The sequence below is a fragment of the Gopherus evgoodei genome, chromosome 1 (assembly GCF_007399415.2).
Source record: "Gopherus evgoodei ecotype Sinaloan lineage chromosome 1, rGopEvg1_v1.p, whole genome shotgun sequence".
Lineage (NCBI taxonomy): Eukaryota > Metazoa > Chordata > Testudines > Testudinidae > Gopherus > Gopherus evgoodei.
In genome coordinates this window covers 140,463,759-140,477,899 of record NC_044322.1, presented here as the reverse complement: position 1 = coordinate 140,477,899, position 14,141 = coordinate 140,463,759, and the positions used below count along the sequence as shown (strand labels likewise).

General features: G+C 42.7%; 1 protein-coding gene across 9 annotated transcripts in view; it reads left to right on the top strand.

Moving 5' to 3' along the window:
- ADGRG2 (adhesion G protein-coupled receptor G2) overlaps positions 1 to 14,141 on the top strand; it is a 99,374-nt gene that overhangs the window by 23,372 nt on the left and 61,861 nt on the right. For all 9 annotated transcript variants that reach the window (XM_030574280.1, XM_030574309.1, XM_030574261.1 and 6 more), the window contains exon 3: positions 12,800 to 12,853. In XM_030574280.1, coding sequence (XP_030430140.1) covers positions 12,800 to 12,853 — 54 coding nt within the window. The remainder of the gene's footprint in view (positions 1 to 12,799; positions 12,854 to 14,141) is intronic.

Genomic DNA, 14,141 nt, shown 5'->3' with positions numbered 1-14,141 from the left:
GACAGGAAGTTTTACTTCTACAGAAATTGTGGTAGTTTATTCATTGTTAGCAGCACTTTGCCTTTTTACCAGAGAAATTGGATTAAATATGAATCTGAGCATTTAATATGATGTTAAGTGTACCTGTTTTATATCTATATATGGCTGGAGTGACTTTTTTAATGGTTAAAATAGTTTCTGCATTGGTCTTTCTGTGTTAGAGCTGTTCAGTTTAGTTCATGAGCAAAGTTTCTGAGATTCAGGCCTGGTCTACACTACGCGTTTATACTGATTTTAGCAGTGTTAAACCGATTTAATGCTGCACTTGTCCACACAACGAGGCCCTTTATGTCGCTATAAAGGGCTCTTTAAACTGGTTTCTGTACTCCTCCCCCTCGAGAGGAGTAGCGCTGAAATCGGTATTACCATATCGGATTAGGGTTAGTGTGGCCGCAAATTGACGGTATTGGCTCCGGGTGGTATCCCACGGTGAACCATTGTGACCGCTCTGGACAGCAATCTGAACTCGGATGCACTGGCCAGGTAGACAGGAAAAGCCCAGCGAACTTTTGAATTTCATTTCCTGTTTGGCCAGCATGGAGCTCTGATCAGCACGGGCGGCGATGCAGTCCCAAATCCAAAAAGAGCTCCAGCATGGACCGTACGGGAGATACTGGATCTGATCGCTGTATGGGGAGGCAAATCTGTTCTATCAGAGCTCCGTTCCAGAAGACAAAATGCCAAAGCATTTGAAAAAAATCTCCAGACAGAGGCCACAGCAGGGACTCAGCATAGTGCTGCGTGACAAGCGTAACGGAAAGCCAAAGAATCAAATGGACGCTCATGGAGGGAGGGAGGGGGTACTGAGGACTCCAGCTATCCCACAGTCCCCGCAGTCTCTGAAAAGCATTTGCATTCTTGGCTGAGCTCCAAATGCTTGTAGGGTCAAACACATTGTCAGGGGTGGTTCAGGGTATAGCTCGTCAATTTACCTCCCCACCCCGTGAAAGAAAAGGGAAAAAAATCATTTCTTGACTTTTTTATATGTCATTCTATGTTTACTGCATGCTGCTCGTGAGTGCTCCTGGCTGGCCTCAGGTGAAGTCGGCCAGGGGCACCTGAGTAAAAATAGGAATGACTCCCGGTCATTCCCAGTAGATGGTACAGAACGGCTGGTAACCATCTTCATCATAGCAACTGGGGGCTGAGCTCCATCAGCCCCTCTCATTCCTGTGTAAAGAAAAGATTCTGTCATGCCTGGACTATCATAGCAGCGGGATGCTGGGCTCCTCTCCCCTGCACCGCTTAATGTCCTGCCTGGACTGTCATAGCACCGGGAGGCTGCCTCCCCCTCATTTTATCTCACTAACAAGTCATTGTTTCTTATTCCTACATTCTTTATAACTTCATGACACAAATGGGGGGGACACTGCAACGGCAGCCCAGGAGAGTTGGGGGAGCAGGGAAGCAATGGATGGGGTTGTTGCAGGGACACCCCCTAGAATGCCATGCAGCTCATCATTTCTGCGGGATCTGACACGGAGTGGCTGTGCTCTCTGGTACATTGGTTCTCTAGCACACTTGCCCCATATTCTAGGCAGGACTAACTCTATTGTTAAATACAACATAAAGGAGGGAATGACCTGGGGGGTCATTCCCATTTTTGTCTTTGCACCCCCGGCCAACTTCAGCCAGGAGCACCCATGACAGCAGCAGACGGTACAGAACGACTGATAACCGTCATCTCATCGCCAATTTACAATAGCATGGCAGACGGTACAGAACAACTGATAACCATCTCTGCTATCTTGCAAAGGCAAATGAATGCTGCTGTGTAGAGCTGCAGTACTGCCTCTGTCAGTGGCATCCAGTACACATACGGTGACAGTGACAAAAGGCAAAACGGGCTCCATGGTTGGCATGCTATGGCGTCTGCTAGACCAATCAAGGGAAAAAGGGCGCGAAATGATTGCCTGCCGTTGCTTTCACGGAGGAAGAAATGAGTGATGACATTTACCCAGAATCACCCACGACACTATTTTTGCACCATCATGCATTGGGATCTCAACCCAGAATTCCAATGGGTGGGGGAGACTGCGGGAACTATGGGATAGCTACGGGATAGCTACCCTCAGTGCAACGCTCTAGAAATTGACACAAGCCTCGGTACATGGACGGACACCACCGAATTAATGTGCTTAGTGTGGCTGCGTGCACTCGACTTTATACAATCTGTTTTACAAAACCGGTTTATGTAAAATAGGAATAATCCCGTAGTGTAGACGTAACCTCAGTCATGGCAGGGATTTCCACTCAGTGGTAGTGTCATAGTAACATTCAATACAAATTCAAAGCCAAAAAACCAAAATGACATTTTATTTCTATTTGAAATAAAAATTTTCATTTTGACAGTTTTTGCAGGAAGATAGAATTATTTTGTTGGAATTGCAGCAAAGAGTCTTGTGGCACCTTATAGACTAACAGACATATTGGAGCATGAGTTTTCGTGGGTGAATACCCACTTCGTTGAATTGACATTTCTCCACAAAAATAATTCAATTTTGATTAAACTATATTTTTCAGTGGAAAGATTTTCAGCACAATTTTTTTTGATCAGATCTAATTTTCTAAGACCAATCTATATTTGTGTTCCTAACATAATATACCTGAGAGCCTAAATGACCTTCTAACACTAGGGATCTGCCTTCAGGAATTGGTTCTTGGCCCCACACTGTTTAACATCTTTTCTCAATCACCTGATACAGTGGTGGATTAGCCACTGGGCTAACAGGGCCCATGCCCAGGGGGTCCGGCCAATTAGGGGCCTCCAGAAAAATGCCCCCCTACATGCCCTGATCCGCTCTGCCCACCTGGTACTCCTGCTGGGGAGCAGGGTCAGGACGTGGAGGCTTGCTCTGCTCTGCCTGCCCAATGCTTCAGCCAAGAAGCAGAATCGGGGTGCAGAGCTTGTCCTGCTCTGCCTGCCTGGTGCTCCAGCCAGGTAGCAGGGTTGGGACGCGGGGCCTTGCCCTGTTCCGCCTACCCACCCAGCAAGCCCCTGTGCCCCAACCCCACTCCCTGGCAGGAGCTCCAGGGAATGGGGGAGGGACTACAGGCAGAAGGAGTGGGGAGGGGCCCCCACTTGCTCTGGCCAGGGCCCCCTCAAAACCCTAATCTGCTCCTGACCTGATATCAAAACCTAAAATCATCACTGTTAAAGTTTGCAGATGTCACAAAATTGTGAAAGTGGAAAATAATAAAGAGGACAGGTCAGTGATATAGAGCAATCTGGATCTCTTGGTAAGCTGGGTGCAAGCAATCATGCATTTTAATATGGCCAAATGTAAATGTATACATCTAAGAACAATGAATGTAGGCCATCCTTTCAGGATGGGGGGAGCTCTATCCTGGGAAGCAGTGATCTGAAAAAAACTTGGGGTTCATGGTGGATAATCAGCAAAACATGAGATCTCAGTGCAACACTGTGGCCAAAAAGTATAACACAATCTTTGGATGCATAAACAGGGGAATCTCGAGTAGGAGTAGGGAGGTTATACTACCTCAGTAATTGGCACTGTTGTAACCACTGCTGGAATACTATGTTCAGTTCTGGTGTGCACAATTCAAGATAGATGTTGATAAGTTGGAGAGGGTTCAGAGAACTGCCATGAGAATGATTGAAGAACTGGAAAACAACCCTTACAGTGATGAGCTCAATCAATTTAGCTTAACAAAGAGATAGCTACAGGTATCTTGGTTACAGACACTAAGTATCTACATGGGGAATAAATATTTGGGCTCTTCAGTCTAGCACAGAAAAGTATAACAAATGGCTTGAAGTTGAGGCTAGACAAATTCAGACTGGAAATAAGTGGCACATTTTTAACAGTGAGGATAATTAGCTTTCCCAAGGTCATAATGGATTCATCATCACTGTCAACTTTAAATCAAGATTAGATGTTTTTTTCTAAAAGATATGCTCTAGCTGAAACAAAAATTATTTCAAGGAAGCTCTGCAGTCTATGCTATGTGGGAGATTGGTCCCTTCAGGCATTAGAATATATATATCTAAATAATATACAGTCTTGATCAGCTAGATCTCAGTATTACACAACACCGAACTCACTAACACCATTCTGTGGCATTGACCAAATATGAGTCACAGAAGAATGTGTTCCCTGTTCAGTTGCCAAGGTGTACCTTAGAAAACTTCCATCCAAATCTTGCCCCAGCCTAGTTTGTAAATTATGACATGAACAGAGGATACAGTGATGTGGCTGAAGTAGTCCTGTATGGTATTATAAGCTGTTCTATTCAAGCTCTATTCCAAATCAGAAATTTTGTGTAGTTCTCTTTTTGGATACAGACTTTTGCAGTGGACATTTGAAATTTTTCAATTTAGCATGGAGCTAGAAGAAAATTATGACTTGGAAAGTCATACTTGGAAGGTTAGAGCTATGAAGATGACTTCAGTTTTTTCAATTAAAATGAATAGGAAGAAAAATAAGACAGGACAAAAGTCTTTAGTATGTCAGTATTACCTATTTAGCTAGGTACAGTAACTCCTCACTTAAAGTCGTCCCGGTTAATGCTGTTTCGTTGTTACGTTGCTGATCAGTTAAGGAACATGCTCGTTTAAAGTTGTGCAATGCTCCACTATTACGTTGTTTGGCTGCCTGCTTTCTCCACAGCTGGCAGCCTCCCTATGCTCCCCCCTCACTGTGCCTCCCGCCCGCTGGCAGACCCTGCAGGTCAGCGCCTTCCTCCTCCTCCCCTTGCCTCCTGCCCATGGCAATCAGCTGGCTTGCAGCGTTTAGGAGCCAGAAGGGAGGCAGGAGGGCAGGAGGGCAGGAGCGAGGCAGGAGCCAGAAGGGAGGCAGAAGGGAGGCAGGAGGGCTGTCCGCAGCAATCAACATTCAGAAGGGAGAGGAAGGAGGGCGGAGGAGTGAGGAGGCAGCATGCGAAGTAAAGGGGGAGGAGGTGCAGGGGGAGAAGAGATGGGTCAAGGATGGAAGCTTGGGGGGAAGGGTTGGAGTAGGTGGGCCGAGGGTTGAGCCCTCTGCCCCTGGCAAAGTCAGTGCCTGTGCTTGCAAGGACAGCAAGAGGAGCAGCTGGACAATCCATCCTCTTCCACTCTCTGACTCCATCACCTCAACCAAGCTTTATACTCAGCAGCAATGATTGTAGTATTAAATTGTTTCTTTAAAATTGTTTAAAACTTATACCTGTATTAAATTGCTTGTTTAAAATTGTTTAAAATGTATATAATGCCTTTTGTCTGGGAAAAAAAACAATTCCCTGGAACCTACCCCAGCCCCATTTACATTAATTCTTATGGGGAAATTGGATTCGCTTAACATTGTTTCACTTAAAGTCGCATTTTTCAAGAACATAAGTACAATGTTAAGTAAGGAGTTACTGTATTAAATGCCTCACCAATATTAACAAATTTATCCTCCCTGCAACTCAGAGTTGCTCTAAATTATGTTGTTTACCATTTGCTTTAAGGGGGCATTATGGGAACTGAGTGCTGTTGTGATGCAAGGAATCTTATTCCCCAGGTAAACCTTATACAGTGGCAGCATGGTGGGTAGTGGTGTAAAAACTGCTAAGCTTGAGTTATACCTCAGAAAGACTTCTCCCTGTTCTTGCACATGGAGGTAATTCTCCTGGAGTGGGTACTGTGGCTTTAGGGCCTATCTGTGCAGGAGCAGTGTGAAGTGGTACCAGCACAGACTAGGAGTTACTGCTTTTGTTGTTTAATAAGAAATGTTATTGACCATAACTCCATCTTAACTCAGTTTGTGATATTGACTCTTCTTAAAAAATCCCCTGGAAATATGCTGTTTTTTCTTTTGTACAGAGGTAAAGACATACCAGTCTGAAGAATGCTCTTCAGCTGATGAGAGCCTCATGTAGCAATCTCTGCTTGTTGAAAATACTAAAATCCACCATTGTAAATTCATATTGTGGTGTTCAAGATGACTATATTTTTTTACTCTAGAAAAAGATGTGAGGAGACGATGACATCAGTTATTTATATAAGGATTTTCTCTTTCCCTATCTCTACAAATTAATAACCTGAGAGGAAAATCCTACCTCCTTGGCACTAGTACAGATTTTATCATCAAACACTTTGTGTGTCAGCCATGGGGAAATCTTAGACTCTACTTTTTAGCTTTCTTAAAATAAACTTTGGCTACTTCTTTGTCTAGAACTTAGGTCCAACAATGTGGGAGATCTGAAAATTTTAGGAGAGTTTGAATAATGCATAGATTTTATTTTATTTTTTTACACCGTCTTAAACTGATATTCACAAATCTGATAATGTAAAAAGTATTATTTATGTTTATCCAGAAAGATCTGCTTGTTTTATTTCTGTTGAGAAATGGCAAAAACCTGATCAACAAAGAAACAGTGATTATGTGGCAAATTAAAATATAAAATACTAAGAGTGGGCCTAAACCTGCACTTTGACAAATAGAAAACCCCACTCGCAGTAATAATTCCTACCCATACTCGCAGGCCGTCTCTAACATTTTTGCCACCCCAAGCAAAAACAAAGAGCACTGCCCCACCCCCCGAGCATCATGTCGCCCCAGTCCCCGCCCCCCTGAGCGCTGTGCCGCTGAAGCCTGCCCCCACTGAGCGCTGCGCCGCCCAAGTCCCCGCCTCCCCCCAGCGCTGCCCGGCCGAACCAAAAAACCCCAAACCCAAACCCCGAATGCCACCCCGTCCCAAGGTGCCACCCCAAGCATGTGCTTGGTAGGCTGGTGTCTGGAGCCGGCCCTGCATCCTCCTCACTCTGCTGTCGGAGAAGTGGAGGCAGGCCTGTGATCCAGAAGAAAATGCTCTGTCCCCTTGCATGTGGTGCCTCCAGATCTGCAACTGACTTATCGTTTATTATGTCAGGGATAACTGGCTCTTTATTTATTCTGTTGCATTCAGTGATTAATGGGGCTTGACCTGATAAAAACTAAAAAATCCACACAGTGGGCTGAATGAGGAGGAGAGGTGAAAGTAGAAATTTGTTCATATAGTCTTCTGTTGGTGTAACCTGAGTAGGGGGCCTTAGTCCTAGAGAATATGAATAAGTAGCATTTCGTTTTTATATGAAAGGGATGCTGCTGCCCATCTGTTTGCTCCTCCCATGCATGTCCCCTTCACACAGTTGTTTTCATGGTAGCAAAACTATTGTAGGGGGCAGAAGGGGTGTGAGTTCCATGGGCCCTATCCTGCAAGATGCTGACCGTTTCAAGATGCAGGATGCTTTAAGGAACTTAATACGGTCAATGCCCATTAATTGAATTGGAACTGAGGACCTTGGCAAGAGGTACTCAGCACTTAGCAAGATTGGGCATGTGGTGAGGAAGCCTGTGCAGGAGATGGATTTTACTTTTTGTGCTAGCTTGCATGCACACTGGAGTATAATTCTCCTTTTCACCCTCTTAAACCTCACAGATTGATTCCAATAATGCTTACTTACAGGGTTGGCTCTATGTTTTTTGCCACCCCAAGCACGCAGATTCGGCAGCGTTTGTGCGGGTGATCTGCCGCTGCTGGTCCCGTGGCTTTGGTGTACCCGCCATCAAATTGCCACCGAAACCACCGGACTGGTGGACCTGCCGCAGGCAAGCCGCTGAAGGCAGCCTGACTGCCGCTCTCACAGGAACTGACAGGCTGTCCCCGCAGCTTGCCACCGCAGGCACGCGTTTGCTGCGCTGGTGCTTGGAGCCGCCCCTGCTTATTTAGCTGTTTCCATCTTAATCATTAATTTACATATTTTATAATTTTATATTGAAAAGGTATAGAAGTAGCTGATGGTAAGGAGAGAGATCATGTTCTGTGTCTACGGGAGACAGTGGAGAGGGAACACAGCAAAGGAGTTGGGCTTAGATTGCAAACTTTTCCATGTGGGTGACAAAAGAGGGCATAACGGAATCAGGATGGTTGTTAGAGGAGAGTTGAAGAAGATGGTGTTTGAAAATTACTAGAGTAAGTGACAGACTGATGGCTGTATGAGTCCAAGTTAAAGAGTGAGTCATGTTTGTGTTATTAGCATATGCACCCCAACAAGGATATAATGAGGAAAAAAAGTCTCCTTCAAGACTGGCAGACACTAGTGGACACAGCAGCCCCGAGGCTGGGAGATCTGAATGCACAAGCAGCCAGAAATAGATGGTGCTGTGAAATGTGTTTAGGAAAATGCAGTCTACACACTATAAATAAGGAAGGGAAAGTGCTACTAGACATTTGTATCTCCAACCAATGGATGATAACCCATACCTGGTTCCAAAAGAGAGTGAGTCATTTGTTTACATACATCAGTGGTGGAAACCAAAGCCAAATTGATATAATGTTGGTAAGGAAATCTCAGAGGAATTGAGGTGTGGACTGAAAAGTGATACCTAACAAGATGGTAGCACTGAATACAAACCTCTTATGGCAAAAATTCCAGCAAAGTGTTGGACAAGGAGGGAACTAAGCTCAAAACGAGATTAAAATATGGAAGTTGAGGGAAGTTCATCAGAGAAGTTTGTGCAAGCAGTATAGGATAAATGTCTGTCTGAAAAGGAGTGGAACCACCTCAGAAGAACAGGAATTTTGTAGTGGAAGAGGTTTATGGACAATACAGATCAGGAAAAGGCAGGGAAGGAAAAGAGTAGTGATGGATTAATGACATGCAAGTAGCAATCTTTAAAAAGAAAATGGTATGTAAAGAAAAATAAATGAATACATTGAGAGTAAATGGAAATAAATACAAAGAAGCAAAGTGAGCTGCCAAGCAGGCAATGAAGAAGATCAAAGAGAGTGCCCTAGATGATTTGTATGCCAACCTTGTAAACAATCCCCAGATGGCTGGCAAAAAGACGTATAGCATTGCAAAAATAAGATGCAGAGGGAAGGAGGATGGTATTATAACACCATTTGTAAATGATGATCGGGGAGACTGCTAGAAAACACATGAACAAGTGAAGTTGACGTGGAAAAAATACTTTGAGAGTCTCTTAAATGAGGCTAACCTTTTTAGGGCAGAGTTTCCAGCATGTGGTACCTGAGCTTGACATAGCAGAGGAGATGAGAAATGCAGCCCAGGAAATGAATAACGGTAAGGTAGTGACAAAGGACCTGGTGAAAGTCTTGGGTTAGAGAGGCATAAGATGGATGAGCAGAGTGGTTAAAGCTGCATGGCGAGACAAGAGAATTCTCAAAGACTGGTGCAGGTCTGTCTGGGTCCCAATACAGAAGAAGGAAAGCATCCATGAATGTGGAAATTACCAAGGGATAAAGCTATTGTTACATGAGATGAAGATAGTGGGACACGTCTTGGATGCTAGGATTAGGGCAATAGTGGAACCCCTCCGTGAACAAGAACAGTTTGGCTTTAGGAAAAAATGAGGAACTACAGATCCTGTGTTTGTAGTTCGTCAAGGGATAGAGAAGCAGCTAGAGTACCAACAGGAGAGCTTCTGGGCTTTTATAAATGTAGGAAACTTACACAATAAAGTAGGATTGGAAATAAAGTAGACAGAAGAATTCTGACACCAGTTCTGAGGAAATATGCAGTGTTGGAGGATTTAATAACTATGGTGAATGCCCTATATAGATTACCTAAAACAGTGATCCAAAAATCTTTTGAAATGACAAGTCCCTTTGAAAGTGGTTGGTTATAAGGCTACTGCTGTTTATCATATTGATGAACTATATAACAGGAAGATCCCAATGGGATAAGGTGAGAAGCTGCTATATGCAGATGACACAGCAAGAAGGGCACCTTCAAAGAAGACCTAGCAGAAATAACAAGCCAGTTGAATGACCATCTAAACTGGCATGACTTGAAAATGAACATGAATAATACGGAGGACCTGTGGGTTATTTGAGGTGCCTCAGAGAAATGAACATAGAGATGAACGAGTAGACTGACCAGTTCAAGCACTTTAGCAACTGGGTCACGGAGGATGATGAGTTTGAACATGAGTGGGGAGTGTGTGGAATAACAGCTCAAGATTTGTATATGATAAGCATATGCCACTGAGACTAAAAGCCCAACCGCATAGAACAATGTTGCACCCTGCAATGCTTATGGTGCAGAAGGATAGATGATAAACAGATCATAGGTTCAACACCTATGGTTGTTTTGAGATTAGATGTCTTTGCACCATAAGAGGAGTTACACTAAGAGACACATTTCAAAATGAAAGTATTAGGATGGAAGTCAAAATCCATGATGTGGCTGACAAAATCCAGAAAGTGTGACTTCACTGGTTTGGACACAGGTGGAGGATGAATGAAGGGGACCAGGTGAAAATAGCATGGCAGGTGAGGGTGGTAGAAAGAGACCCTGAGGAAAGCCAAGGACGCAATGGTTGGATTGCATCAAAGAAGATAGAAAGCAGGTGAATTTTAGTGCTGCTTTGGACAGATGAAGATGGTGGATGCTTGCATGGAGGCAACCCCAGTTGATGGGATAAGTAGAAGAAGATAATTGATATAGTATTCCATTCACCTTCACAAGCAGCTGTTTTGTTTAGCATCTCATCACTATTATTTCCACAAAGTTAATTATACATATTACTTAAATAATATTACATCTTAAAGAACCTCCATAAAGACCAATGTTTTATAGATGGCATAATGCCTAATCACAATAATATTTAAAAACCCAAACATTTCCACAGAACAACTCTAGAACACAAAGTTCTAGAACACACTTCTTATGGGATTAAATATTGTAACTTGACTTTGATCCTATCCTCTATAGGACTTAAAACTGATATCTGCTTTTTTTGCACTCAGGAACATTGTGGCTGCTTGATTTTACTGTAAATAAATAGTAGATCTTCAGACTTCATTGGTCCAGCCTGGACCAATCTACACAGGAGGTCCACTTCCTAGATACCACGGTGCAAATAAGTGATGGTCACATTAACACCACCCTATACCAAAAACCTACTGACTGCTATACCTACCTTCATGCCTCCAACTTCCATCCCAGGCACACCACACGATCCATTGTCTACAGCCAAGCACTGAGGTACAACCGCATCTGCTCTAACCCCTCAGATAGAGACCAACACCTACAAAATCTCCACCAAGCATTCTCAAAACTACAATACCCGCACGAGGAAATAAGGAAACAGATCAACAGAGCAAGACATGTACCCAGAAGCCTCCTACTGCAAGACAAACCCAAGAAAGAAACCAACAGGACTCCACTGGCCATCACATACAGTCCCCAGCTAAAACCCCTCCAATGCATCATTAGGGATCTACAACCCATCCTGGACAATGATCCCACACTTTCGCAGACCTTGGGTGGCAGGCCAGTCCTCGCCCACAGACAACCTGCCAACCTGAAGCATATTCTCACCAGTAACTGCACACCGCACCATAGTAATCTAGCTCAGGAACCAATCCATGCAACAAACCTCAATGACAACTCTGCCCACATATCTACACCAGCGACACCATCACAGGACCTAACCAGATCAGCCACACCATCACCGCTTCATTCACCTGCACGTCCACCAATGTAATATACGCCATCATATGCCAGCAATGCCCCTCTGCTATGTACATCGGCCAAACTGGACAGTCTCTACGGAAAAGGATAAATGGACACAAATCAGATATTAGGAATGGCAATATACAAAAACCTGTAGGAGAACACTTCAACATCCCTGGCCACACAATAGCAGATCTTAAGGTTGCCATACTGCAGCAAAAAATACTTCAGGACCAGACTTCAAAGAGAAACTGCTGAGTTTCAGTTCATCTGAAAATTTGACACCATCAGCTCAGGATTAAACAAAGACTGTGAATGGCTTGCCAACTACAAAACCAGTTTCTCCTCCCTTGGTTTTCACACCTCAACTGCTAGAACAGGGCCTCATCCTCCCTGATTGAACTAACCTCGTTATCTCTAGCTTGCTTCTTGCTTGCATATATATACCTGCCCCTGAAAATTTCCACTACATGCATCCGACGAAGTGGGTATTCACCCACGAAAGTTCATGCTCCAGAACGTCTGTTAGTCTATAAGGTGCCACAGGATTCTTTGCTGCTTTTACAGATCCAGACTAACACGGCTACCCCTCTGATACTTGGTACTTCATATTGAATCGTAACAATTTGGCTTACAAAGCAATTTTCACTATGTCCCTTTTCATGGCCTCCACCTTGGCCATGGCTGTCTCACTCAGATAGTCCTACAGACAAAATTAATCCCTGATGTAACTTCAGTTAAATCAATGTCTCCACTGAAGTCAGTTTGACTTTGATAGGATTACTGTATTTGTGAGATGAAAGTGATTTGGCCCTTTTGTTGGATTTTTTCCTTGAGAAAATCCTTTTATTTATCAATAGGACAGAATATTAGCTAAAACTAGCAAGCAATGTGGGGGAAAACTGTCATAAAACATACTTGGATGCTTTAATATCTCTCAGGATATTTTTCATCTAGATGTATTTCATAATTACTGCTTTTAGTTTAGCTCAACATATCATGTCCAGCAAAAATGAACTGAGGTTTCTTTACATTTTGTAATACAAATTGTCTTTTTAATAGTATGTGAACCACAGAGTGATCCCTCTATATTACTAAGGATTGTGTTGGTATTCCAAAAGAGATTTTGTATCTCTCTCTTCTCTTGGAGTCAGAGAGGTTCTGCTAAAGTCCTTTTAACAATTAGGTATTGCCCTCTATTGGTGAATACTCCCAGTTAACACAATTGAATGGAAGACCAATATGGATGGTTATATTTTTATCTGAATGGATTCAGCTTCCCCAACAAACTGTGTTAATTTTTTTTCTCTACAGCAAATGATGTAACTTCCAGATCATCAGTTGCAAAATCTTCAGAAACCTTATCTGGTAAGAAAATCACTAACTGTAACATTCTGATTTATTGCAAATTCATGGCAGATAAGTGTCCGCCTCATGATAATTGAAGTAATGCAAAGAAGCTACTGTGTAAATAAGTTCCTATATTTCATCAGTCTAGTTTTATTTTTTCATAAGAATAAAATTGTATATACCATCTAGACAAACTCTTCTATTCTTAGTGGAATCACTCCAATTTAGCAGTAACTCTCTCAGGAATGGAATGATACATTCAAGTAGCCTGGCCCATAGCCTTTGACAGCCCACTAAATAATGAATAATTAGTGGGGGACAGAAGGGAAGGTGAAGACAACATGGAGATTTCCTCCTACCACACATACACAGCTGGTAGAAATACCAAAAACACATTTCAAGATGTTCAGGGGATAAACATTATCCATAAAATTATTATTTATAGCAGAATGTGGGTGGACAAAATTGATACACAAGCGAACAGCTCGCTGTTTACTGTTTAACACTTTATTGAAACATTTTTGGCATATTGTTACTCTTTAAATAGAAATAATTGTATATACATATGTATTTTTATTACAAAAGACAGTCTTGCTGTGCAGAACTGGTCCCCATCTGCCACATTTCCAATTAATTGAATACCCATGCTAAACACAATGCTGTAGGTAAGGCCAAGGTACAATTTCCATACTAATGCCTCATTTATTGGTTGTTCACAGAATAACCCCTGTCCCACTGTCAGCTGAGACAAAATCTATTAGCAATGTATACTCATTCTAATCCCTGCTTTTGGGTTCCGCAATTGTCCTAGAAAATTAATTGTAATCATAATAGTCCATCAGAATCCTTAAAGTTGAAGGATTTGTGCCTAGCTGTTAATCCCATGAGCAAGGAGTAACGGTGTACTGTACAAGGGATTTTGTAAGACAGTAGGCCAAAATAAATTTATTTCCAAAATAATCTAACCTATGAATCAGAAGCTTTTTGCCCTCCTTTGCATCATGAAATAGGTTACTTATGTCTTGTGTGCAATTCTCTCTTAACTGATGTAATCATTATTTTTAGTACATTTATCATTTTTGTTTCTTTGATGACAATTGCCTTCTTAGCAACACTTTGGAAAACATAGTACTGGTCTTTTCTGACAGATTGACAAACAGTTGTTGTATAGAGCCCTTCAAAGGCCTGGTCTACACTACACATTTAAACCGATTTTAGCAGCGTTAAACCGATTTAATGCTATACCCGTCCACACAACGAGGCCCTTTATATCGATATAAAGGGCTCTTTAAATCGGCTTCTGTAC